The sequence below is a fragment of the Falco cherrug genome, chromosome 1 (genome assembly GCF_023634085.1).
Source record: "Falco cherrug isolate bFalChe1 chromosome 1, bFalChe1.pri, whole genome shotgun sequence".
NCBI lineage: Eukaryota > Metazoa > Chordata > Aves > Falconiformes > Falconidae > Falco > Falco cherrug.
This window is the reverse complement of record NC_073697.1, coordinates 110,979,423-111,006,014: the sequence shown is the minus strand read 5'-3', so window position 1 is coordinate 111,006,014 and position 26,592 is coordinate 110,979,423. Positions and strand designations below refer to the sequence as shown.

Here is a 26,592-nt window from a genome sequence, read left to right as displayed (position 1 = left end):
GCTCGAATACTAAAGTTCAGATACATCAGTAGGGTTTCAGGGCTAAATACAGCCAAGGGTTGTGTTTTGATGTAGGAATAGCAGCCGGCCGACCAAAAGAGCTTAATCTAAAATGAAGCAAAACAAGAGAGGAAACAGGACAAAGAAATAGGACAGTAACAGCCATTAGGATGAGGGTCACCATGCTACTTTTAATTGTGGATTGCTTAAGCTTTTAATTTATCTTTAAGCATTATCTAAATGTTTTCAATAATTTTAAATTCTGTATTTTTAATGTTAACTGTTCATAGTGTGATATTCGTGGTTGTTGGTTTGGGGGGATTTTTTTGTTCTTTAGGTTTTGTTTTTTAACTCAGGCTTCATGTATTAAATGGTGTTTAACATGAACCTGATTCATTTTAAGCCTTGACATGTTTTGGTTCACAGCTACGTTCAGTGGCTTTATAGTATAGGTAATTTCACCTTTTAATACTCAGGAATAGCACTCCATCTGAAGTTCATCTTCATGCCTGTGTATGTATCTATTTTTAATGATAATACAAAGGTGATGAAAAGCAGGTGAACAATAGAAACTTTGCCACTAATTTTAAAGGAATTATGGGTTTTCTCTCTGTGTAAAGTTAAGTGTGTGCAAAAGTATTTTGGGAGGCTAAGGGCTTGTATATAGAATTATTAAAAACAAAACCAAAAGCACAATACACCCTTTCATGCCACAGAAATGTAGAAGAGCTTGAAGTGAACAGACACTGTTGACCAATAGAAAATCAAATCAAGAAAAATTAATCAAAATATGAAGATACAGAACCAGTCCTGCCAAATTTAAATATTCCCGTCACCCCGCTGTACCAAAATGGCATTAAAAAAATGCAAACATAAGGAGAAACAAGTATTTACACATAATTAACTTTTCAAAATAGCTCATCTAACCACAGTCTTATCTTTAAGAACAAAAATGCATGTATTTACTGAGTGATATTAGCAATTGAAAATTTTGTTTAGACTTTTTGTTTTCTTGGCAATAAATAGAATTCTTTGTAAGAAGTCATTAAAATATGTCTTAATGTTGCCGTTCAAAAATTTTCAGGCTGCTATCCTTGTCCAGGGCCAAACATGAATCCTATTGCTATTGGAAGCCGTTGGCTTGCTTATGCAGAAAATAAGGTAAGGAAAGGTTTAATTTCAAAAAATACTTGGGTTCTAGATTTCATTCAAACTTTTGTATATATATGAGGGGGGGAAGAAAAGTCTCGGAAAAAAGCTATGTGAAAAAGATGATCTGTAAGAGGAGTTGCATAATGATGACAGACCTTATCTTTGAGGCACATTGTGCTTTGATACTTGTATCTGTCGTATCTTTACTCTGCACATTTGATTTAAGCTCATGAACTTGGAAGGCATAAATATGTAAGTAGTATAGGCAGGGAAGACCGCTATCAACATGTGTTTTCAGTAAGGTCACTCAATAATCAACCCATTTTGCATTTTAAAAGTTTAAAGCACTTAATTATAGACACTTCTGAAAGGTAGGCAACTGAGGATTCCTGAGTTCTGTTTGGGGAAACTGGGTCTGGACAGAGCCAGTGGGTTTGTCTGCAACAGCTCAGCAATGCACTTTGTAGATTAGGAAACAGCATTAAAATGTCCACTTTTTAACACCTTTGCTGAAAATGTTAGACTCCAGGAAAAAAATGAGTGTTGATACTTTTTCTTATTTCTAGAGGCAAAAAAAGAAAATAGATCCCAAGCAAAAAAAGTTACCACTCTTTTCACCCAGCCCTAAGCCAGAGAAGTGATTGTGTATTTAAAGCTTGAAGTGTTTGAAAACTTTAAATTCAGCTTCTAATGCCTTATTTTTATTGCAAAGCAGATGTTTTTTCTCCCTTTCACCTGTGGCTGGAATAGCTGTTTCTAGAGCTGAACCAGAAATTATCAGAGACAAACTTGAGAAATGTATTTGTTGTTACACCTTTTCAAGCACAACTGATTTCTCTCCAAATTCAGGCCTGCCTTTCTTTTAATGCCACGGTGATGTGGTTTTGTAAAACTTAAACAGTCAGCCTCGGATTTAAAAAGTACTGCTGCCAAAAATATAAGCCACTGATCAGCAAAAGAATTATATCACAAAAGGAGTTTAAATTACTTGTGTGTTCCCGAGTGTATTCACTGTGGTCTTCCCCTTTCTCCCTAGTTTAACTATATTTTTAATTTTCTTTTAGCTAAAGTAGTTAAACAGACAGCATGTTCTGTGTGCAAGCAACAAATATCTGCAGGTTTTTGCCATTTTATTTAGTCAGAAGCACAGCTTCTATTGCTAGTTAGGGTTCAAAGGCAAAAACTGCTTTTGTAGGTTGATGGCAGGTAGAAGAGTCTTGTTTTGATTTATTAATTTTGAAGGAAGGCAATATAGAGTAAACCCCATGTACGTTCCTTTAATCTATTAAATGTAAAGTTTAAAGTAGCTCTTTTCCTTTGTCATTTCTTTGCTTACTAGTCATAAAAAGGAGGGGAAAGCCACACTTGGATTCTTAGAATGTCTGATATTTAATGTTACATACACATGGCTAAAGCTTTTGATTATATTTATTTAAATTTATTTGTGGTATTGCTGCCAGACCAAAAATCCCACCATTTCAAAGTTTATGAATTCTTAGTGACTGCTCATCTTGTAATTGAAAACTGGAGTTGAATATGCGACAGTCTGGGTGGCACCCAGAAGATTATAAAAAGGGGTTAAGTGTCTCAGCAGGGCTTTTTGCTATTTGTAGGAAAAAACACAACACTGTACATGATAAATAAGAGCTATGGTAATGGGTTATGGGTTTGTGTAGTTTAATAGTAGTTACTTGGTTGCTGTCTTTCTTGTAGCTGATCCGATGCCATCAATCCCGTGGTGGAGCCTGTGGAGACAACATTCAGTCTTACACTGCCACAGTCATTAGTGCTGCCAAAGTGAGTACATCATCTGCTGCTGGGAGAGGTTATCATGTAAGATAATTATTAGGTTTCCCTGATGAATTGTACTGTGTGTCATCACCCCCAAGTCCCCAGTTCACAAAAGAGGAAAACATAGTAAGAAACATGCTAGCATTAGCACTGTGCCTGTAGTCCTGATCCTGCAAATCTCTGAGTAGCCATTGTTTTACGCAAAGTATTCCTGTCGTTCTGAACTGATTTTTGAGACATGTTATTTATTACAAACAGCTACAGTTATTCTTGTTAGTGACCCCTGGTATAGGAAAATCATAGTAAAATGGATTTGTGGAATGACTAGTCATAATATTAGAAGCTTACATGATTAGAAATCAACATTGTGAATTATTAGTTGTTTAGCATCATGAAAACTGACTTTACAAGTGCTTGGTGTTTTTTGGACTAAATCACACTAGCATTATATGTTTTAATCTCTCTGAAGGATGACAGCGCAGTACTGGAGCTAATTAATTACCTGGCAGATTTCTTTGAAGGTTAAGAGTTTATTAATGACTGTTTACATATAGGTTCCACTGCCTAGTTTTCTTAGTTCAGATGACAGTATAATATCCCTCTGTTTTCAGAGAAATGTCTGGGTTTTCATAGTATCAAAAGAAGACCGTGGCTTGGAAAATTCTTAAACGAGCCAAGGAGTATGTGGAACTGTTGTTTTACTATTCCCCCCCCAATGCTGCTCCTTTCCTTGAGGACTTGCCTGCAGCTTTTTGCCAAGTAATTTCTTTTTCTCACACACATACACACACACAAAGTGAGTTTTGGCATTGTCTGGCAAACTTCGTGCTGATTACAAGCTTTCATTGTAACCACTAGCCTTTTCATTTCTGATATGCACAACAAAACAAACCTAATAATAGGAATTAAATGACAGCACAGAACAGAAAGCTCAGCGTCACTGAAGAAAACAACAGTTACAAGAACCCACAAAAAGAGACATAGGGCATGCCATCTCATGTAAAAACAAAATAAAAAAACAAATATATTCCATCAGCATAGCTTTGAACACAATCTCACTGTGGCTGGAGGTGGAGAAAAGTCACAGTTTTTTACATTGTTGAGGAGAACTTGAATTGCTGCTCCTCTGAAGACGTCGGAAATTTGCTGTTTCTCTTTCCATACTTTCATCATCAGGGAAAAAAAAAAAGAAAAAAGAAAAAAAAAGGTGTGTGTGGGAAATCTCCCCAAACTCCTTCAATCTCAGCATCAACATGTTTTCTATAGCATAGATAAGTTTGAAAAACCAACAGGCTTAGCATGATCAGCCACAGTTTTGAACAGATGTGGTAAAATCTTACAAACGGATCACTGTGATGCCAAAGCCAAGGCTGCTCATGACTGAAGAAGAACAGGCCAAAGCTTTTTTAAACCATATAATGATTGTCAAAGCATTCCAGTAGGCATCGAAGGCTAAGTAAGCACCATTCTGTTGTAACTTTTTTTGACAGACTAAAAAAGTCTGAAAAAAGAGGACAGCTTTTATAGCCCTAACCTCTAAAAACCGTGGATAACTAGGTTTCAAAGCCAGTAAGGACCAAGGTAATGATCTTACCTGCTGAGTGGTGCTAGCCAGGGATCATAATCCAGAAATTCCCACATTAAAGTGAACGTTTGCAGCACTGAAGTAGTGATGTTGTATCATGTGAATAGATACTGAAGATAAAATGTGTTTGTAATCATAGGAAAGAGAAGGTTGTTAGTCTCTCTAGAGTGATAAATAGTGAAAGTTAGGAAAACGAATAATCACAAAGGCACAATCTCTGTCATGCTTTTTATTTTGCATAGCACGTTGCTTTTGCTCTGGACTGAATGTTAGTTGTTACTGTGATAGACAAGATTAATACTGATACTGTTTTAAGTATTCACATGATTTGGCTCTTGAGCATATCTCAGCCTTACTGTATTGATTTGTTACTCATGTCCGAGTGTGCAACACTAAGTCTGAAATGTTAGATTTTTTACTGATTTCATTTAATCTTGGTTTATCGACTGGCAGGTTTTCATCTCTGATAACTGAAATGCTTTCTTTTTGGCAAATACCTACTCCAAATATCTGTTGTTCTTTGTCCATCTCATTACCTCACCATAAACGTTACCCCTTGCTTAAATAAGACAATTTTTAAACCTCTACTGCTGTTATATCCTATCTGCCTGCAATAGTTTGTAATTTGCTTTGATCGGCAGAGGTATTGGATTTTTTGGAAGTGGTTGTCCTTTCCTGTTCCCTACAGTGTTTTTTTTGGTTCAGAAGCGATTCCATAGAAGTTCTTGTTGAGCCCTGTTATCTTAAGTTACAGCATTTTCTCTGTTTGGGTTCCAGTTTCTTTATTGAGGGAAGTGAAGGAACCTTCATATAGAGAAGAATAAAGCCGAGAGCAAAGAATAATTTCAACAGGGTCACTTTTGAGAATTACCTTTCAGATTCTCCCTAGAAGGTCTCAAAGGCAATACAGAATATTTACTTTAATGGTATTCTCTTTGATGATAAATATTTTTGAGTGTCCTGGTAGTGAATAGTGGGTTTGTCCTCAGTGCGTGTACTGCTGTGTACTATACTTGATGCAGAAAATAAATTATGTCCTTAATCAAATAACTTGGGAGTCAGAAGCTCCTCTGGTAACTGAGAGCACCAAGTTCCAAATTGTGGTCATGTTGGAGTGTGGTGTTTACTGATGCCAAAACTCTTGTTCTGGTAACATTATGAAGAATTCCTTTGTATCATCTTCCCATTTGATTTTATAATTTCTAGAAGGGTTTTATTTTGAACATTGAACTTTTTCCTGTTTTTCCTTAGATGCATCTTGTAAGAGCATTGCTTTTTGTTGTTGCTGGAAAAACACAGACATTTTTTCTTCGCTCGATCTCTTACTTTAATTACCCCACATTTGTTTGGTGGCTCTCTGTCTGATCTTGTTCTAAAAAGCTTTGGTAATTTCTGTAATTTGACCAAGCAGAAGATTTCTGGAAAGAGAAAATGTGTGAAGATTCCAATTTAGGTTAATGATTAGCAAAGGCAGAAACTGATGTGTTTGGAAAAATGAAAATATTGTTACATGTGGGATAAAGATTCTTTTCACTCTAGTTGAACAAACACGGTAGAATGGATGCAGAATATCTTTTAGAATAAACCACTTCATTACTTAATAGTATTAGTGATGGGAGAATATTCAGGTGCTTGGTTTGAGATGAGCATCCAGATGTGAAATGGCTTGTTGTAATTATCCATATTGATCCATTTTTGGATGCAGCAAGGAAGGGGAATTTAGGAAAAGACATTCTTATGTCTCCATGCTTGTTTTTTTTTTTCCCCCCTATGTCTTGTTGAAGAGAGGTTTGGTCCCACCATGCCCCTGGGTGAGTCAGGTTTCAGCTCACTCTCCGTTCAAGTAGTGCTCATGCAGACCTTCCCCATCCTAATGTATCCCAAGCGGTCACACTTGCCATGCTGTTTGAGATCAATTTCCTAACAGGTTTCTCCCTGTTCTGCCTCTTTGCAGAGTATGTGGCAAGAGCGGGGAAGGGAAGGGAAACATCTTTGTGAGGCATGAGCATTTCAACAAACATTTAGTTTGAACTGGAATCTATAATTGATAGTATGTTCATTTTGTTCAAACTAACCATTAGGCTTTCACATCTTTGACTACCAAGCCATATTTCTGTGATATCTCTTTCTGCTTTCTATAGATTTTTCATTTGTAAAGAAATAAATCATGTAAAATGTGTTTATTATGAGAAACGGGAACGATTTTGTCACTAAAAGGAGTTAAGACCTTTGTTGGAACAGAACAGCCTAACAGGCACCGAATGATGCATTTTAATTTTCTCATCTAATTAAAGTTGTACTTGTTTTTCAAATAAATGAGGTATGAGTGCATACAGTTATTTTAATTAAATGTATGTTTTTCTTCATATTTGGATGAATGAGAACAGTCTTATTTTAGGGTACATGCGAGCATACAGATACATTGTGTGTTTGTACAATGTGCATCATTACTTACAAAAGGAACTGGATCAAGTCTTTCAATTTTATTTCTAAGAAAATTTCACTGGGTATGCATTGGCAGGTTCCCATGACAAAGGAACTGGGACAGTGCAAACTTTAACCTTTTTAATTTTAAATTTATTTGGTCTGTCGAATGCCTAGCATCAAATTATAAACCAAGTTCTTCTCACCTCATAACTTCTTTAGTTGATTCTTTCTCCATATCTTTTAATCCTGTAGTGGTGAAGTGATTTAGCAAAGGCTGCATCTGTTTTCTCTTGTTACCTGATAACTTCTTAATGAGTACTAACAGCTTATGTGAGAGCGAGGTCATTAGCTCTAATGGATAGAGGGGACAGCTGATATGGCATGGGAAAGGTTAAAGATTACCAAAGAAGTTTTTGGAAATATACACATAGCACAAAGAAGTAAGTGTCGTAATGGTTTTGCACTGATATTTCTGAGCTAATGGCATTGGCCACATCTTTGTACACCTATTACTTCTCAGTAGTCCCGCAGTCACAGTCTACCATGTAATGGTAATGCATTTTGCTAGATAAACATGTTAATTTTTTTTCTAGAGAGCTATAAATATATATTTGGCACTTCGTCGTACAGTTTCTCTAGCTAAAACATTAAAAACATTTTCTAAAATAGGCCAGTTGCAGTTCTTGGTCTTTTAATTTGCATAGGTATTTTGCCATATAGTACTTCTGTTCGGATTTTTTTTTTCCTGCTGTATAAACTACCAGTGCAATTTAAATGATTGTAACTATTGGCCAGAAAACTGCCTTGTCAGTTTTTGTAGGGAAAGTTGAAATACGTTCTTGTGATGGCATTAAGTCTATTTTAGGTCTATTCCGCTGATACCATTACCTGGTACGTTTTTCAGCCTTCTGAATTTGCCACTGTTAAAATTTGTTTTGTTCTCATTTGTTGTGTCTGAGTATTAAAAGAAATAATAAGAAACAAATGGCAGGATATTACTAAAGACTTTAAACCCCAAAGACATTTCTGTGATAAAGGCATGGCTCGATTTTAAGTGGTAGTATCTCCATTAGCATTAATGGGGTAAGTACATCAGCTGAGGCATCTCAGAGGTTAATCAGGCTTCCTGGCTGGATATTGCCATCAATACAGTGTGGCGCCTAATTCTGTTGGCCCTTCAGAGGTTTTCCTGACAACACACTAACAGACTTTGTGTAAGTCATTTCCTATGAATTATTAAAACAAACGTTTGGCTGCTAATTGATGAACACTAATGTGTTTTCTAATCACTGCAGTTTGAGATTTTAGCACTAAACAAAGCAATTGCAATTGATTTGTGGCTGCTTCTTGGTTTCAGCCTGTGATCCGTACGGTTTTTTTCCTTTTCAATTTAGCAGGCAGCTTAGCTTGACTTTTTAGTTAAGAATTGGCTTGTTATAGTGTCATTCCATTCTGATCTCTTTTGCTATTTCTTGTTTATATTGCATAATAAATCTGCTCAGTTCTTTATAGGCAAATAAGGCACAGTCCTTGATTCAAGGAGAAAATATTTAAAGTTGTAGTTTGGGTTGGTTTTCTTTAAATCTGTATCTCTCCTACTGTGTGCACTCTCCCTCTTTCTCCAAATAAAATAAAGCAAAATAAAAACAATCTTCAGCATCTTTAGATGATAAAAGCTGGTGCAATGAGTGTTTTTTCAAACCCATGTCTGGAAAACATGCAGGCTATGGAAAGTCCTGTGATTTGTAATGGGATATGTGTGTACTTTGTATAGAGTTTCCCTTCTGGTGCCTTGAGGATGGCTTCTTTAATTTTGCTGGGTTTGAGTCCCATGTTCAGTTTTAATGCTGCAAAAGGCATAATTGCTGAGAAACAAGTGGTTCTGTCCTGTCTATCAGAGGCCAAATTGCTTGTCTCTTGCACTTGTGCGGAAGGCATAACTATTTCAGTATTAACCATTAGGGGCTACAAGTATTGCTCTATATAACACTGCCCTCCACACACACCCATCTTGGCTTTATTGTTTGATTCTTCTAACTGTCTGTGCTCTGTGCCTCTTGTAATAAGTAACTAATAAGTTAAAGAGAGAAAAAAATCGTAACGTTTAGGCAACATAAAAATATTTCTTTTTTCAAGAATTTTTGGAAGCATTTAATTCCAAAACAAAGATGAATACTTTACATTGATAAGATGCTAATTTTTTCCAGGGTATTTCTGTTATATCCAGCCTTTTGCAGTTTATATATCACTTATAAAAACATTTGTTTTGTGTTCTTCTGGTGTGCATGATCTACTTATATTAATGGTGTTGAGGAAAAAATTCAAGATGGATCCACAAAACAGCCCTAAACATTATTTATTGGTTCTCTTCCTTTTTATAGACGATAAAGACTGGACTTACGATGGTGGGGAAAGTAGTTACGCAGCTGACAGGGACGCAGCCTTCAGGAGCAACCGAAGAAGAAATTTTAGCTCATAGCAACATTCGTCGAAGTCCTCTGGTGCCTGGAATCATCACCATCATTGATACAGAGACAGTTGCAGAAGGGCAGGTAATAGAGTTCGCACAGAAACCAAATATGCATTCGTTTTCACAAAAATCTCAGGAAAATGTATTTTATGCTTTTGAAAATGAAAAATAGATGAGATTTTTGCTAGGTCAGAAACTCTTACAGACACACGCAGCTGTGATAAAGTCGTATTTGGGACTGAAATTAAGCCAAAATATATATTGTCCTTACAACATATTTATGTGACACTTTGACAAGATCAAGTGTGAAGTGTCACATTTTGTCTCTCTAACACTTGTTCATAATTGACATTGATTTATGCTGATCAGTTGAAATGTATATGTAGTCTGATTGCATTTATTAATATATAATGTGGCTGGAAAATGTGGTTGTCTAGAAATACGGTGACTTGTTGAATTCCAGTTTAAAAAAGAGGATGAGTGGAGTTGGATATTAAGTATAAAAACTTACAATTTTACATAAATTTGAAAACTAAAATGTGATCAAGCATGATGCTGTTTTGTGAGGCATATGCCCTGTTTTACTAGTAATATACAGTACAGTGTGTCAGGCAAAATAATTTGTTTAAAAAATCCATCCCATTATCACACAAACTTTAAATTGGTGTTTTGTACTGTCTTTATGACATAGAAGATATCTGTGCCTTTTGTGTTTGTTTCTATCAGTCATTTCAATTTTACTCTGGTCCTGGAGGTCAGTGTTTATGCAGGACTCCCATACACTTCATTATTCTTTAACTATTTTATAAAATTGTTCTCCTTATGTTGACACTTCTTGAATTTAAAAAAGAAAAATCCTGTATTTTTTCTCGTTTTCCTCCTACCTTTCTGATGCTTATTGCAGGTAAGTTAGTAAGGTATTAATGACAAATCAGTAGTCAAGTTCTTTTCTTTTCTTACCTGAGAGTAAAATGAAATGTTTTTCTTGAAAACCAACAAAACCTCCAGTATGCTGTTTGAGCTGTGGTTGTGCCTGAGAATTAGTTTTGGAAGTACTTAGCCAAGTAATGTTGCACTGAAAAGTGATTGTTCATACAACATTATAGGCCTTTTCTTGCAAAATTAAAAGAAAAGAAAAAAAGAGAATGGAAAAAAGAATTTATTTTACTTAAGGTCTTAGAGTCAGGTCTTAAAATAAGTCTGTTGGCCATGGGGTTTGTTTTTGTTTCCTGGAAAAAAAATGTCTTTTGGCTCTTTTTATACTGCCAGGGGAAAAAAAAAAAAGAAAAAAAAGAAAAAGGAAGAAAAATTCTGCTTCATAAATTTCTCATGAAGCCTTGTTTAATGCGGTCATTATTTCTGATGGTCATTGTGCTTTGATTCTTCTGCATAGGTCTAGGGGAAAAAAAATGATATATCTTAGGTTTTTAAGTCTTGTTATGTATGATTTAGAGGTTTTATGAACTTGTCCTCTGACCTTAACAATAGTAGGGAGCTATCAAGCCTAAAGGGCACTATAGAAAAGTAGTTGTAAAAATGATAACATTTGCCTTGTCCAAATACTGCTGCTGTAACATAAATAAGCCATCAGTTCTAGTAAAATATTTTTTGTCTTGAATCTCTAGGGAAGGAAGCTCTAAATTAGATATCCTAATTGTTTGTATGTCTTCTGTTTGTATTTTTGTGATCTGAAGTTTTAAAATGCTATTAAATTAATAATTTATTTTCAGTGCTGAGCCTTACTTTCAGAATTAGCACCATTTTTTTCCCCCTGGGAAAAAATGAAAGAATCTTTTTGCATTGTTAGATTTTCGTGGTCCAGACAACTTTTTAACAATCTTTCCTTACTGAAATATGCATCTAGCAAAAAGAAAGTTGATTAAAAATAAATGGTCTAAATAAAGAATGTCATTCAACACTGCCCCAGTAAAGAACCTTCTGGTGTAAGGGGTGTCGGGTGTGCTCCCAAGCCCCACTGAGTTCCCGTCCATCACTCCAGCTGTTTCCACGGCCTTTGTGCACACAGCCCTGTTGGAACACAGCAGATTCGCATTTTGGTAGTTGTGTGAATCGACTTGTCCCAGGGCGCTTGGCAGGGATCCGGTGCTTGCGTGCTGGCAGAAGGAGACAAGCATGCTAGTTTGGATGGCACGTATTTGTTACTGGCCGGGTAGTCCTGGCTACTTTTTAAAGCATAATTCAGTGAAGCTTCAGTTCAGGAAAGCGTTTCAGTGAGCCTGACCTTTAGGTGATGTGAGTATTCCCACTGAACTGAATGTGATTGCTCATCTACTTCAGCATAAACTCGTGGTTAAGCATCGTGCAGGTTGGAAATCCGTGCGGCTGTTTGAGCTGCATAGATCTTCCGCATTGCTTTAATTTCTGCAAGTGTTTTATTCTGTTGTGGCAAGCTGGTTTGATAGAAGTCATCCAAGCTACGTTATGGCTGACACTTCGGTTGAACTAGAGAAGTGATTGAGCAGGTTGATGAGTGCAAGGTCCAGCCTCACCTGTGGTTAAGAGAAAGTAGTTGCTGCACAGCAGGATCACAAACGCCTTGTATAGTTTGGCCTCTTTTCTTGATGGTGTGTGGCAGTGATTTTGCCAGTCACTGGTTTTATCATCCCAGTTTTCAGATTCCAGGTGGGAAATAAGAGGTCTGGGTGGGTACAAAGAAACACTTGGCGGCATTCCTGCTTTCTTCTACAATGAAGATGCCTTTTGGAATATTTAATTTTTGCTGGCCAGGGACGCTGCTGGGTGTCTCTGCCCGTTACCAGCGTTGGTCTTCCTAAACTGACTAGGAAACCACAAGCATTAGTAATGCCTGCCGAGTGCTTTCTGTGCTGAATTCACAGTTTGAAAGCCTTGAATACTTTTCATCATACTTGTGTGTGTGTGCATGGTTTTCAGAGGTTGTCAGCCTAATCGTAAACGAGGGGAGTTTCAGAAGCAGAAAAGAGTTACTTTCTTATCAACAGACTCCTCGTGAGAAAGGAATACCTCACCTCTTTCAGGTCAATAAAGATTTCTATCTACCTGCACAGCCTAACAAAGAATTTGGGTGTTGTAATGAAGGAAAACATTTCCCAAGTAATAAAATATATCTTTAAGATAGCATATAGTAAAAAAAAAAAAAAAAAAAAAAAAAAAAAAAAAAAAGAAGATGCCTGTTTTAAAAAGAGAGGGGAAGTGGAAGAAGATGACAGTAAATGTAACTCTAAGGCAAGCAAGCATGTCGTTTTGAAGGAGAAATAAGCACTTTTTCCACTGGGAATTAGGATTTTGTGTGTGTGTATATATATATATTTTTGTGTGTGTGTATATATATATAGGCTTGCAAAGTAATGATGCATGTGCTTGTCCATTGACTTTGAGCATAGCAACATAGATTTTAAAGATGGAGTGAACCGCTCTGTACTTGTGTATGAACATACAGATTAATTTGCCAGTAGAACAACTGAAGGAACATGTTTTGGACATGACCCAGAAGGACTAACTAAATCTCTACGTTTTCACCAATTTTTTTTTATATCTGCTGTTTCAAAGATACCCAATATGAAGAATGCGAGATGGGAGTAAATGCATTTCATGAAGTGTACTGGGCTACCATGGCAGAGGTTGAAATGCTAGCTTACCCCTGAAAAATATACAACTAAAGACCAAAGAAATCTTCTAATGTAATCTTGCAGGATTAAATCTGCAGGGAAAGTATTTTTAATAAACCTTATAAATGTAGATATTGTAGTAAAGTCTCAAACCCAACAGTTGTTTATATGATAGCTCCTACCTTCATAATTGGTGGTACTTTAAGAAAATCTGAATTATGGGGTAATTAAATGCAAAGGAATGTGGAATTATTGAAGTTGGCTGTCATGATGTATTTGTAAAGGGAGTCAAAATAATTATCGAGATGCCCAAGTAACTTTGTGGTAAACCAAAATATGTTAACAAGGTTGTGTGCTTGTTTAAACTTCCTTCTAATGAAGTGTTAGCGAACTTTTCAGTTAGATGTAATGACTATTTATTTGAATCTGTTAATTAGTTGAAATGGATAAAACTAAAGCTGTACAGATGTCCTCTTTTGCCGTAATTGGAATTAAATGTGTAAGACTTTAGTGGCTTGAGTTTTAAAGAAAAATTATTTTCTTTCGACCTTTGTTTCTGTATTCTTAATTAATTCACCAACTAGGCCACCCACATGTAGTCTGCAATAATGACCTTTCTCAAAAGTGGCCAGTTTTGTGACTGAATGTAAATCTTTTAAACATCTAACATTTAGTTGACAGAGAAATATGTGGCCATTTAAAAATACAAAACTTGATTCTTAGTGCTTTTGATAGAGCAGTGTGATTGATGAGATATCATTGTGTTGCTTTCACAGGTCATCCAAAACTCATGAAAATATTTGAGGAAATATTTTTAAAATAACTTATAAAAATAGGATAACATGTTGATCTTTTTATGTTTTAAAATGTGATTGGTGCTTTTTTCTGTTCCCTATTAACTTTTTATTGCATTAAAGAGGAATTTTCAGAAAAAAAGTTAGACTGCTGCAGTTTCAAAAGTTCATTTTCATTTCGTAAGGAGTTGATAACAATTGAACCAAATGAAGATGTTTATCAGGAGCAAGAATTGTTGTGAAACTTTGGTCTAGAGGAAAAAGAAGCTAGAAGAATAAAGTGTATTCAATAATAGAACTTCCAACTACATACGTAATTCCACTGGTCATTAACACCAGTGCTTTTATTTATAAGAACGGTTTCACAAAGGTTAATTTGATGTTCTGATGCTCATATATTTGGCATCAATTTTCTTCACTTTTTATATCTACGTGTATTACAGAAGAATTCTTTTTATATATAAATATAAAAAGAGCAACAGGATTCCCTCAGAGCATAATACTGTCTGCCTTACTTTTATTAAAGGAGATCTGTTTTTTGTCAAGAAGACATTTTTGTCTCAGATAAATGGTTCAGGCTGAGCACAAGGCTGTTTTGAGTTTATGCTGGATTCTATTAAAAGGAGTGCAGTAGTTAATGCCACAGATCTATCACTTTTAGCCCTTTTCCACTGATGTTTGACCTTAGCTATAAGTTGGGGGAGGCTAACTGGGGGGGTCGGTGTGGAGGGGGCTGGTTTTTGTGCATACGTCTTAGGAACTGAAGCAAACACTGCTCTTAACTTCAGCTATTTAAATCAATGGAGATCTTAATAAGTGTATATACAAAGATTTCTCTAGTATATAATACCCATATTTATAAATATTGCCAAACCTCTTTGTTATTACGACGATGAGATTATTCTTTCTTAATTTGATTAAGAGTAGGACCTGCGTGATTAGATTTGTGTCCATTTTTATTTGTGTTACTTTCATGTTTTATTTAAAAACATGTCTCCACTGGGATAAGTGGTGTAATTTGCCTTGAAAGATTAAAATAATTGAAGTCATAATTACTAGTGGCTTCTGTTCAGCAGTATGGAAAATACAATGAATGAAGAAAAATATGGCATAGGAGAAAAAAGCTTTGGCTTCAGCTATCTCTTGCCCTCAAAGCAAACACTGTTTTCTGATAATAAATGTAATGATCCCCTAGGTGTTTTGTCTCTTTCTGTTTTAGAGTAAGATAAAGAGGATTTGATTCATCTTTGATCAACTATGGTGTTCTGTTGAACTCTAATAGAGCTGGCTTGAGAGCTGCAGCATTGGCTCAGTGTCTCCCGCTATGGACTGGGTTGGCTGGGCAGCTTTTTTGAAAATTATGTTGCCGCTCTCTTGATAAGATAGTATTTGGGCATCAGAAACAGGCTGAATGCTCATTTACAAGGCCGTTTTGGTAGAAGAGCCTTAGTGTTTTGTTTCTTGTTGGTTTTTCTTAAAATGGTGTTTCTATTTGTAATGGTAGGGAACTCTGCAAGGAAGATACTCAAACATCCATATGAACCTCAGTGACTATGCAATTATAAGAGTATTGCTAAGATTTATGAACCTTTTTCAATGAGAGACTCTGTACGGTCTTTTACTCTTAATAGTAGAGTGGTTAGAGGCCACTGCCTTGGAGGATGAAGCTTGTTTGGGATGAAAAAGATTGCAGGCTCGGGATTCCTGTGGGATTTGTATGTTCTGTGCATTGGGAAGCTGAACGAGCTGCTTCCTTCAAGCTTTTTGACAGCACTTGCATGCATTATTAGGCAATTTGTACCACTGTTTTGACTTCCAAGAAAAATTTCCAACTCTACTCTTTTCAGTGGTAAGAAACCATAAACTGGCCGAAAGGAACTAGTTGTACAATGTGGGTATTGATTTAATGTGCCATTTGTTAGCCGACGGGCATCGTTCTCTCCAGCACCTTTGCAGATAGCGTCTTCCACTTCTCCCTTGGCAAGAAGTGGCTTCTAAAACTTGGGAAGCCTCCGTGGCAGAGCCTTGAATACTTCTTCATTCCTGTACAGCTCCAGTCTTCATCCTTGTCTACGTGAAATCTGTGCTATTTGATCTATTTAGATCTATATAAACCCTGTTGTACCAGGGCAGTTATATCCATTTAAAGGTCTCTAATACAGAAAATAATGTATTCCCATATAAAGCATCTCGTGTTATATCAGCATAATTTTGTTTTCCTTTAGGTTGTATACGATGGTGAAAATCCTACTATGATTTTTAAAGCTATGGAAGTTGTAAATTGCCATGTGAACCAGGCTTTTCTTTTGTGGCATGTTTGGAAGGGATGTTTCCAAAGAGGCTCCTCTTTGGTTGATGATGTAGTTAAGTCAGCTGCTGTAATTCCTTTGATATTTTTTTTCTCCCTTCTTTGTAGTGTTGAAATTGTAAAAAATGATGTATGTTTTCCCCAACTGTCCATGGCAAAAGTGCAAGGGAAGGACATGAAAAATCTTGCAGTGCAGCCTATAGGTTTAAATAGAAGTTGGTGATTTTAAAACGGTACTTTTCTTCTCTGTTCCACAAGGATATTTTTTTTCATGTTGATTTTAAAAAGATGAACATTTTTTCCAACTTCATCTTACCTTGCACCAGCAAGTGTTGTTTCCATGTGTGTGCTTCAGAAGCAAGTATTTCAGTTCTCTGGCCGCAGTCGGTAGGGAGTGACAGATATCAGATGTCAAGAAAGGAGGTGATGTGGCACCATCACAACCTGAGTTTCAGATTCTCCAGTATCCAAGGATCTGCAATTTTCTGAGTAATGAAGGTGCTTTTTGGGGTTTTTCTTTTTTACACCCCCCCCCCCCCCCAACTTGGCCAATGCAGGATACTAACATAATTTTACTTGAGTCTGAAAGCTCTGCATGAGTCAAGCTTTGGTGGCAGGCGAGGGTTTTCAGGATCCACAAGCTTACAGTTGCTTTTCTTTCATTCTCGATGGGATGTTATGCTGACAAGTTCTTCTTCCTTGTATTTCTATCACAAACAATGGAATTGTATAACAGCTAAAATAAGGACTGGTTTGCTGTACCTGAAAATCAGCTTTTACAGTGAAAAGAGATTTTTTAAAAAGTCCGTTTAGATTAAACACAAAGGGTGTTTTTCCAGGAAGGTAATTTTAAGCAGTGATTGAAAATAAAACATTTCAAAGTGTGGAGTCAGTTAGCATAGCATACAAGTAATAGATTTGGGCTTTAGTGTATTCTCAGATTGGTATGTCTAAGGTGTTTCACAATTTTTAATGTTGTCAGATTTTTGCTTTGTATCTTCTTTCCAGAGGAAAAATATTTAAAGGTTGTCTTACCATCCAGAGTGTTCCTTGTCTGTTAAATAGGGGTTTTATGTTGCAGGGATGACAGCAGTGGTACATTTATCATGAGGTTAAAAAAAAAAAAAAAAAAAGACCATGCTGAATTAATCCATTTTACAGTCTGTAGAAGATGATGCTATGTAACTTTTTAAGCAATGATTTAGGTACTGTTGATACCTCCCCATTTCTAGATTAATATTTTTTGTTTAACAGACTAGATTTAAAAATAAAAACCCCAACTTTTCTTTCTTTTGTAAAGCTGTTTTATGATGCTACTTTATCATTACCGTGTATCTTTAATTAGAGCAAAATGTTTAGGATAAGACTGGGTTACCTAAAAGTGGAAGCTGTGAAAAGATGTATAGGAGTTATTTAGTGCAGTTTATATAGGCTGAGAAAAGAACACTGTTCCTTTGAAAAGCTCTTAGGAAGATCTCCAGACCCTTTGGTTAGTGGTTCTGGAATAAGCACGAAATGCTGACAACGGAAAGCAAAACCATAATTGTGCTTATGTGACAGTGCCAAGTAATTTGAACATTTAAAGTAAGTCAGGCGCAGGCCTCTTCATCCATATTACGTGACTTCTTTAAACACTTAAAGATGATTTCTCTTTTTGAAGCATAAAAATATCTTCAAATTATTCTGATATCTGTTAGGAATAGGAAGTATTAAAAACCTTTCAGATTATCTTTGAAGCAGCAGACAAGTTGAAATGGGAAATTTTGCGCTATCTTATTAAGAAGGTGGGTTTTACTTACCACAGAAACTCTTTCTATTAAGTCCTTTTCTGACAGATCTTTCTCATTATTTTACTTAATTTAGTTTTTAACATGATGTAACCAAGGAATAAAATAATTTTACAGCTCCTGCATATGTTTTGTCCACATATCTTTTGGTTCTCTGCCACAGATCTAAGAATATATTTTCCTTTTCGTGCAATTAGATACTGTGTTCTTTTGGAGGTCCTTTTGTAAGTCTTCACAGTCAGCTTTAGTTTTGACTGGCCCAAGTAGTTTTATCAACTTCAAATAGCCTTTTGTTTAAATAAAATCAAAAGCTTATCCTTTGTCCCTTTCTCCAGAAGATGTTGCGCAACACAGATCTCAGTTCAGATATTTCCTTTTCCACTTAATTTCCCTCTGTTATGAAAACTCTCCTGCCTCATAATTGCTTTCTTGTTCGCAAGAAGGTATTTTGCCACAGCATGATTTTTTTGGTTTTTTTTTAAGGGGTTTTGGTTAACAACCTTTGTAATACTGTTATTTAATGTCCATCAAAGCAAATTCAAGATGGAGAAATTTCTTGTTCATTGCATATTCTGCACTGTAGCTGCTTTCATATGCGTTCCCAGTCCTTAATATTTCTTGTGTCCTTTGGAAATCCAGATACCTCAAGTCCATCACCACTTACTAGCAGGATGCAAGCTGTGGTGTTCCTGCCTATGTAACTGATGGAAAACAAACCCGCTTTCTTCATCTGGGTTTGTGGTCCGTTTTTCCACTCGTTTGCCATGTATACTTTGAATCCCAAAGAAAATACTGATTTACGTAATGGTTAAATATTCCCTTTTCTTTGAAAAACTCTATGCTACCTCTTGGGTTTTTTTCTGTTCTGTGATTTTTGTTATTGCTTAGAGAAAATAACGTGTTGTTGACAGTTAAAGACCTGCCCGTGTGCTTCAATGTAATTACACCGATCCTCCTTACCTTAGCCCAGCTGCACACTGCTGCTGAGTCTGGTGGAATGGGAGCTCCTGTCCATGGGAGAGTGGAATGAGCGAGAGACTCCTGTCACAAATTTATGAATAATAGGCCTTCTTGACTGTAGGCATACAGAGAGGTCACAACCCTTGCTTCAGCCAACGGCAGTGGAAACTGTAAATGTAGCTTCCTGGTGCACTGCCTGCAGACTTCTTTTGTGATAAGCTTCTGTGCAGCCATTGATGCTTTGTGTAGCAAACCAGTAATACTTTGCTTTATTTTAATAGGATGAATAAATAGAGAATCTAGGTGTAAAGTGTATAATTATTTCTAGTTAATAGTAGATTATTTGAGCGTGTCTCTATCTAAAAAAAATAGATTGATTGTGTTCAATTCACATGCAGTTATATTGCTAATTCATGCCACTGTGTATATTTTCTAAAACAACTCCTGTATCAGTAAGTTAGTATTTTCTCTTAGGCATATTTTTACTTCCTAAGCTTCTTTTGTCTCTATTAATATTCTGCAGGTACTTGTCAGTGAGGACTCTGATAGTGATGGTATCGTGGCTCACTTCCCTGCACATGAAAAACCTATTTGCTGCATGGCTTTTAACCCCAGTGGTAAGTTATTTTACTGTTTTAATGTGATAATTGTAAACAAGATGAAGACAGTAGAATGTCACAGGTATGTGTTCCATTGCTTTGGAGGAATTGCAGGTACCATTCTAACACATGCAGGTATCTCCTCGCTGCTGCTAGGACTTTTGACCTGCTCTGTTGAGTGTTGACTGTGCTGTACACTGGTTAATTTGGTTTCTCTGGAAATGTCAAACTTAAGCTATGTGAGAAGATTGTCTGCCACTTTGAATGTAGCAGAAGTATTAAGGAATTATCTTCTCTTGGGTATCCTGCCAGCCAGGTATCCAGGTGTTCTGATACGCGGGTATCCAGAGGATCAGCACATGTATTAAGTTGTACTCCTCCATAAATGAAAATAAAATGAATCATTTCACTGGCACTGCTTCTTAAGGTAACTTACACTGCCATTATGTGTTTTATTGATGAAGAATTTGTGATTCTACCCTCTTTCCTGAGTGAAATCAACTATAATATGAAAATACTTTTAAGAAACTCCTCAAAGTACCTATTTCTCTCCTTTCTCTTGATGAATGAACAATGACCGTGGCAGCAGAGATAACTACGAATCTTGTCTCTTAATAAATCTTAACTTGACAATTAACATGTCTATGATTCTACTTATGGGCAGGGAAAAAAAAAAGGTTTGGTTAATTGCAGTAGTAATCAATGAAACAGCCAGAGAATCAACAGCTTCTACTTGCCTAAATCAACGGTTTCTAAAATATGGCCATGAAGATCCTGAGGATGAAGTCACATTTTAAAGAATAAAACTAAATGTATGTCACTTACGTTTTCACTTTTACTGACCAGTTGGTCTTATTCTGACATCCCATCTGTTCTGTCAGAACTCTTTAATAGTGGTGCACAGTTCACAGCATTTTCACTGAGGTTTTGACATAAAAAAACTGTATTCTCATCTGGCTGAACTTTCTTCTGATACTTAAAGAGATTTTTCTGTGGAACTTTATGTATTTGACGGAGAATCAGCTATGCAGATTCCAGAACAGTAATATTTTTGCTTTGTACTCTGGTAGAAAGGTAATACCTAGAGTTGAGCAGTGCTAATTAAGTGAAATAAATACAGCTGCTTAACTTAGAGTGCTTTATAGATACTAATTAAATGTCTCCTTAAGACAATTTTTATGATTGTACAGATTTAAGGAAAATGGAATGTTTATGCAAGACCCAATTAACTTGTTATTTTTTAAATTGAAGGATATATTTGCATATTATTGACTTACTCCTATTATAATTAAGCTCTTTTGGTTTGCTCAGGTACTAACATTACAATCCTTTGTATATGATATAGCTGACTGTTACCTTATATCTAATGGTGCAGTAAGATACTTAATGGCAAAATGCTTTTTTCTAATTGCTGTTATTTTTGACTGATTGCAAATTATATATGTTATGAGATATTTGCAGGAGGGATGACTCACAGCAAGGTATTGAATCATACCGCATGTTCTGGGTACAGCAATATCAAAACAGTTGAAAACTCTTACCTCAGCTGCCTACACTCTGAAAGCAGCACTTAACGCAGGACTCTCTATTCTTTATTTAACATCAAGGCAGAATTTTGTTTGAAGCCAGCGTTGTTAGTAACATCATCTTAATCCATTATATAGTGGTATTTTGCCAATTAAACTGATCTCATTACTAAGCAGAACAAAACAAGAGGCGGCTTTTGATACTGTCTTCATCTATTGGCTGGTTGTAGTGAAAAAACACTTATTTCAAGCAGTGTATGTGATGCTGCACGGCAGCATAGCAACTACAGACTTATGCTGTAAAGGCAAACAGGGAACACTGATCTGTTTCAGTGTACTATTTTATTTTCTATGACTGATTAAATAGCTTAATTTCATCATGTCTTAACCCAAGAGCCCCTGAGCTCCACAGGTATTCAGGTCTGTAAAAACTTACAGGATTATGTTTGAAAAAAATCTAAACCAAAGCCACCACTACACTGGAAACCACTGAAGGTCGATGGATATGGAAGATGGTTATATATGAGTTTTGTGTAGTAAACCAGTAGAACAGTGCCACAGCCACTTTAAGCTGTATTTTAAAGGTATTGGTTGCCAGTAGGATACCTTTTTTGTTTGTTTGTTTTTCCTTTTCATGTTTTCTTACTGAACAAGGAGCTTTCTAGAGATAAGTTAATTGTGATAAATAATAGTGCAGAATTTATGGATATCATTGTGAAAACAGCTCCTGGTAATACATTGCTTCAATATAGTATTATCAGAAAACAATCCAGTGGGAAGGAGAGAGACTCACTAATTGTCAGTAAATGACAGTCATATTTTTTTCCCTGATCTTTCTTTTTGAAACCAAGAAGAAATCCTTTACTGCACTTACACTGTCCAAGATATGTTACTGTGGGCCTGATTGAAAGTCTTGCAATGGCAAGACTCTGGCTGGTAAGGTGTGTGTCTTTTGTTTGTTTGTCTTGCTTTGGTTTTGAGGCTTTGAGGCTTTGAGGGTTTTTTTTGTTTTTTCCTCCCAGCATGTTAAATAATCTCTGTGAAGTTCTGAGCTGGGTTCATTGACGAGGAGAGCTTGCTGTATGCATGCTCTTTTACCTTAGCTGCATTACAAAGCAAAATCCTGCAAGAACAAGCAGAGGTGTCTCTGCATAGCATTTCATTGTGCTGTATAGACATTTCTGTAGTAACTTTTGCTGGCTTTTAGGTCTACCTTGTGTTTAAATTTAAGGCAAATCTGTTGAAGTTTTTTCTGGTTTTGAGGTATTCAAAGAAAGAAGAGACAACATATAGTTAGTGGGGGGTTTTTGGGTGGTTTTTTTTTTTTTTTGTATTACATGTATGGATGCTCGGAAAATCTGGTTGAATAATAAAATAACAACCTTGAAATATCATTTCTGAGTATACTTAGGGGGCACCATAGCTGGTTTTTTTTTTAATGCTGCCTAGCATGTCCCTCTATACCTCTTCCAGACCCTTATGTTAATAAAAGCTTGCTTGAGTCAGTTGATTTTAGGGAGACTGTAAAAGTCTCAGTCAGAGACATATAGCAAATCGTGTTTAACATTAGAAAAGGGGGAAAAAAACCCCAAACAAACCACCAACCATAAAGGAGAAAAATTGCAGTTCCTGGTAGTTTAGGTTTTCTCTGTGTTTTTTCCTGTGCACATCAAATTTTAGTTTTCAAAAAAAGTTGTGATTGTTTACTATGGGGAGTGGGTTGCTGGGTTTTTCTGGGGAATGGAGGGAAGGGGAGGGTTTATACTGCAGCTGAAAATTTGTGGCCAGGCATCTCATCTGCAAAATCCCTTAGTCCTATGGAATTTCTAAAAGTCGGGACCCTGCATATATTGTTATTGCCTCTCTGCTTAACATTTTTCATTTTAATAGGTAAGATATGTAGTAGTTCAATAAAAGTGAAAAAGGACTGGTCCTCCTTTGCCATTTGTTGCTGATTGAATCTTTGGGAAACAGACATGAAATGCTAACTGGGTCCTTATTCTGGTGGTAAAAATAAAAATTATGATGTGAGTTTCCTTAATCTGTTCTCTTTGCCAGTTGTGTTGTCAGCTTTGGTGGCAGAGTTTCTGCTGGCCAGTGGGCACACTTCCTGTATAACATTCTTGTTCTGTTTCTGGAAGTGTGCTTAGTACGTCCAATTCCAAGCTTCAAGTTCAGGTGACTTGGCACTGCTGCTTGTTTTCTTTTTTTCCTTTTTAATTGCTAGAATATGAGTATTTAATGTATACTTTTCTTCCACAGGAAACTGACACAGTTTCTCTATATGCTTTATTATATGTCAAAATAGTGATTTATTTATATAATGCCATATATGCCAGGGATTGCTTTTGTGACTTATGTGAAGATAAGGTCCCTCTTTTGAAGCACTCGTGTTTTGATATTTTTAGACATCCATCCAATATTGAATAAATCAAATAAATATTATAGTAATAATTTAGCATTGCCAAGTGCCATGGATGAGATGCTGTCTATTAACAGGAAGAAGGGGTCTGATTTTGCAGTATATTCGTTTAGTAAGTAATGCATACACATGGTATTTATTTATTTTTTTACCACAGCCCCTTCCCAAGAAGGGACGCTTGCACCACAGTATGTGGCGAGGATACTTGCATGTAAGAGGAAGGAGCTGTGGGGCCCTGGGGCAGGTGATGACCAGAACTGGGCTCTTGCCAGCAGAGTAATTGGTGCAGCTAGGAAATGGCCAGCAAGCCAGATGAATTTTGCAGGGAGACGTGGCTGACAGACCGTAGGCTGGGTGCCGCAGATACACAGAGTCTTGCGAAGTGCAGTCACTGGCTGTATTTTGATCCTAGCACTGTTTTGTAGTTGACTGGGAGAATAATAATAATATTTTTTCAACCTAATTGAGAAGGATCCATGGTCGAAGAAGAAAATCACATCTTTTAGGCGTACAGAAACATTTGCGAGGGAAATGAGCTGCGTTCTGAGAATGGTTCGTTCATATTTGAACACCCATCTGATCCTCTGTGCGAAGCAGCTGCTGCAGACAGTCAAGAGCGCCATGTCCACTCCTTCATTTCTCAACAAAGGAAGGCAGCTTCTAACTTTCAGGGAGACTTCAAGCCTTTTAATAAAACTTTTCAAGATGAGAATAAATAGTAAAAGGAAGTGAAGTAATATACTGATAGACTGGGGACTTTATTAATGTCTCTCTGGCATGTATATTGATGCAGTGGAAACAAGAGGCTTATATTTACAAAGAGACTCGAAGAACAGTTACTTTAATTCACTTATTAAATGAAAATCACATTACGCTTTAGTGTGGATAATTTTACATAGTGTTAACATACCCTTGATTTATCTTAGCTTGAATATTCAGTTTTGGATGAATTGAAGGCCAATTTACAGTGGACAGACTGTCCAGACAAAAATTTACTGCTGTTACTAATTCACAGTAGGTAATTCAGATTAATTGCTCAGACTGCATCTGTGTAGATATGCTCCCAGACTTGCGCATCATATTTTTTCCTGGTTATATATTTTTTTCTGAAGAAAATCTTGATGCCTTTTTGTTTGGTCCAGGAACAAAGCCTGTCTTTACAGGATTACAGTCTATATACCTTGATCACACAAGAATAATCTCGGGTGTTGTTAGCTACGTTGAGTTGCAGGTAATTTCACCTGCATAATTTCCTTTTTTTTGATGAACATAAGTGCTCTGTTACCATGGCTTACAGGACAATGTAGCCTTCCACCATTTCTTGGAATGGTGATTTGACTTTTTCCAGGCTATAGATGTAAGACGTTTAGAAATGTCAGTTGTGTACAACCAGTAGCAATTGTACAACAGTCACCATTGTCTGTTACACATTGTCACACAGCAGTATTAACACTGCGGTCTGTGTTTATTATGGTTGAGTTTTTACCATAATTAAACTACAGCCTGGATAAAAAATTTTGGTAAATATTTCCTTGGTTATTAAGTTGGTTTTTTGTCAGTGCAACATTATGCAAGACTTTGTCATTAGGAGATTTTAAACTTTTATATGTATATAGTATTTATTTTTATATATTTAGAAATTAACTTACATAATAGAAAATCCAGGTACAAACCGTTTGCAGAATGTTACAGTTGTCACGGTATCACAGAAGAATCCTATCTGCTATGTACTGTAATAGACAAGAGCTTATTCTGCCAACTCTGAATGAAGGTGCCCTGGACTAAATTTTGGTACTTCCCGAAAGGAAGGAATACACCATAGGGGGTTACTTAAATTAAGATGTTTACAGAAAAGCCTCCAAGCTTTAAACATGTTGATGATAGTCTGCCAGGAATTCTAAGTGTATGCCAGGTCTGAAATGGGGAGAGGAAGGGAAGGGATGAAATGTTACCAATTAGAATTGGTTGCTCGATGGTAAACTGGATTAGTTTAAACTAGAGAGTGTCTAGACTGGAGACTGAAGGAACCATACAAACATCCTCGTTTTTCATTATGTTGTATTAGACGCTGTGATTTAGAAAGGAGGAAAAAACCTCACCAATTCTGATGTCAGCCGTAGTCCATTAAAACTAATTCACTTTGTTCCCTCTTCCATTGTAGGCACAGAGATGATTGCTAGTCACTGTTGTTAAAAGCAATAAATACACTGGGCTACACAGACCTCTGGCATGATCTGTTATGGAAATTTCTGTGTACGGCTTCATTCAAATGTTTTGGTTTATTGCTATTCCTTTTAATATTGGTCCAAGGTATCCACTGTTTTACTTTCATGTAAGGTCCTGGGACTGGAGCAGAGTTGTGGATGCGAATATCCTGAATTGAGACGGCACTGAGAACTGAGGCTTCAGTGTGATTTGGGAGGCATTAGGTCTGCTGCATATTTTTTTTTTTGTAAGACGTTTCAATATAGAGCCCTAAGGGTATATATAATATTTGGAAGTTGGATTTCCACATGTTTAAAAGGAATTTTTATTTTTTAATGGAAATATGCCACCCCTCCCACCCACCCCAAAAGAAACAAAGTGTTTAGTTTCGGAGGGCTGTGGGGTGCTATTTCTTATCTTTTTATATACCAGACCTGGAAACTGAGAAGAGGAGGATGTTACATATTTGAAAAACACACCAATGTGCTGTATTTTTTTGCAAAATACAATTACCTATTTTTTCCTCTACACTCAAGGAATATATTCCAAAATAAATTGGAAATTCTGGCTTTCTCACTACCCTAACTTTTAATCATCTGATTCTTTATTTATATCTACAGTTCTAAAAGGATGTGGCCTGTTTCCCTTTTCTGAATGGATTTTTTTCAAGTATGTTCAGGTTCCTGTTTCCCTATCTAGTTAGTATTTATAATCCTGTGCATTCTGGAAAGGTATTTTCATTGATTGTTATAAAGACATATTAAAAAATAATGTATTTTTTTTAAGATGTATGAATAAGTTTTGGGAGGTCCGTAGAACAGCATAAGCTTTGTGTTTCACTCCTCTATATCTAGTTCTTCCATGTGATTTTGTAATGCATTTCTAAATAGTTTCTCGAGGCATAGTTTCTAAAACATTAATCTTCTGCTCACTGGATATATTTAAATGAGCTCTGGAC

The 26,592-nt window shown here is 36.3% G+C and overlaps 1 protein-coding gene across 14 annotated transcripts in view; it reads left to right on the top strand.

Annotated features, from left to right (window-relative positions):
- BCAS3 (BCAS3 microtubule associated cell migration factor) overlaps positions 1-26,592 on the top strand; it is a 370,223-nt gene that overhangs the window by 68,625 nt on the left and 275,006 nt on the right. For all 14 annotated transcript variants that reach the window (XM_055719601.1, XM_055719623.1, XM_055719580.1 and 11 more), the window contains exons 10-13: positions 1,085-1,161; positions 2,866-2,949; positions 9,337-9,507; positions 19,406-19,499. In XM_055719601.1, the coding sequence (XP_055575576.1) occupies positions 1,085-1,161; positions 2,866-2,949; positions 9,337-9,507; positions 19,406-19,499 (426 nt within the window). The remainder of the gene's footprint in view (positions 1-1,084; positions 1,162-2,865; positions 2,950-9,336; positions 9,508-19,405; positions 19,500-26,592) is intronic.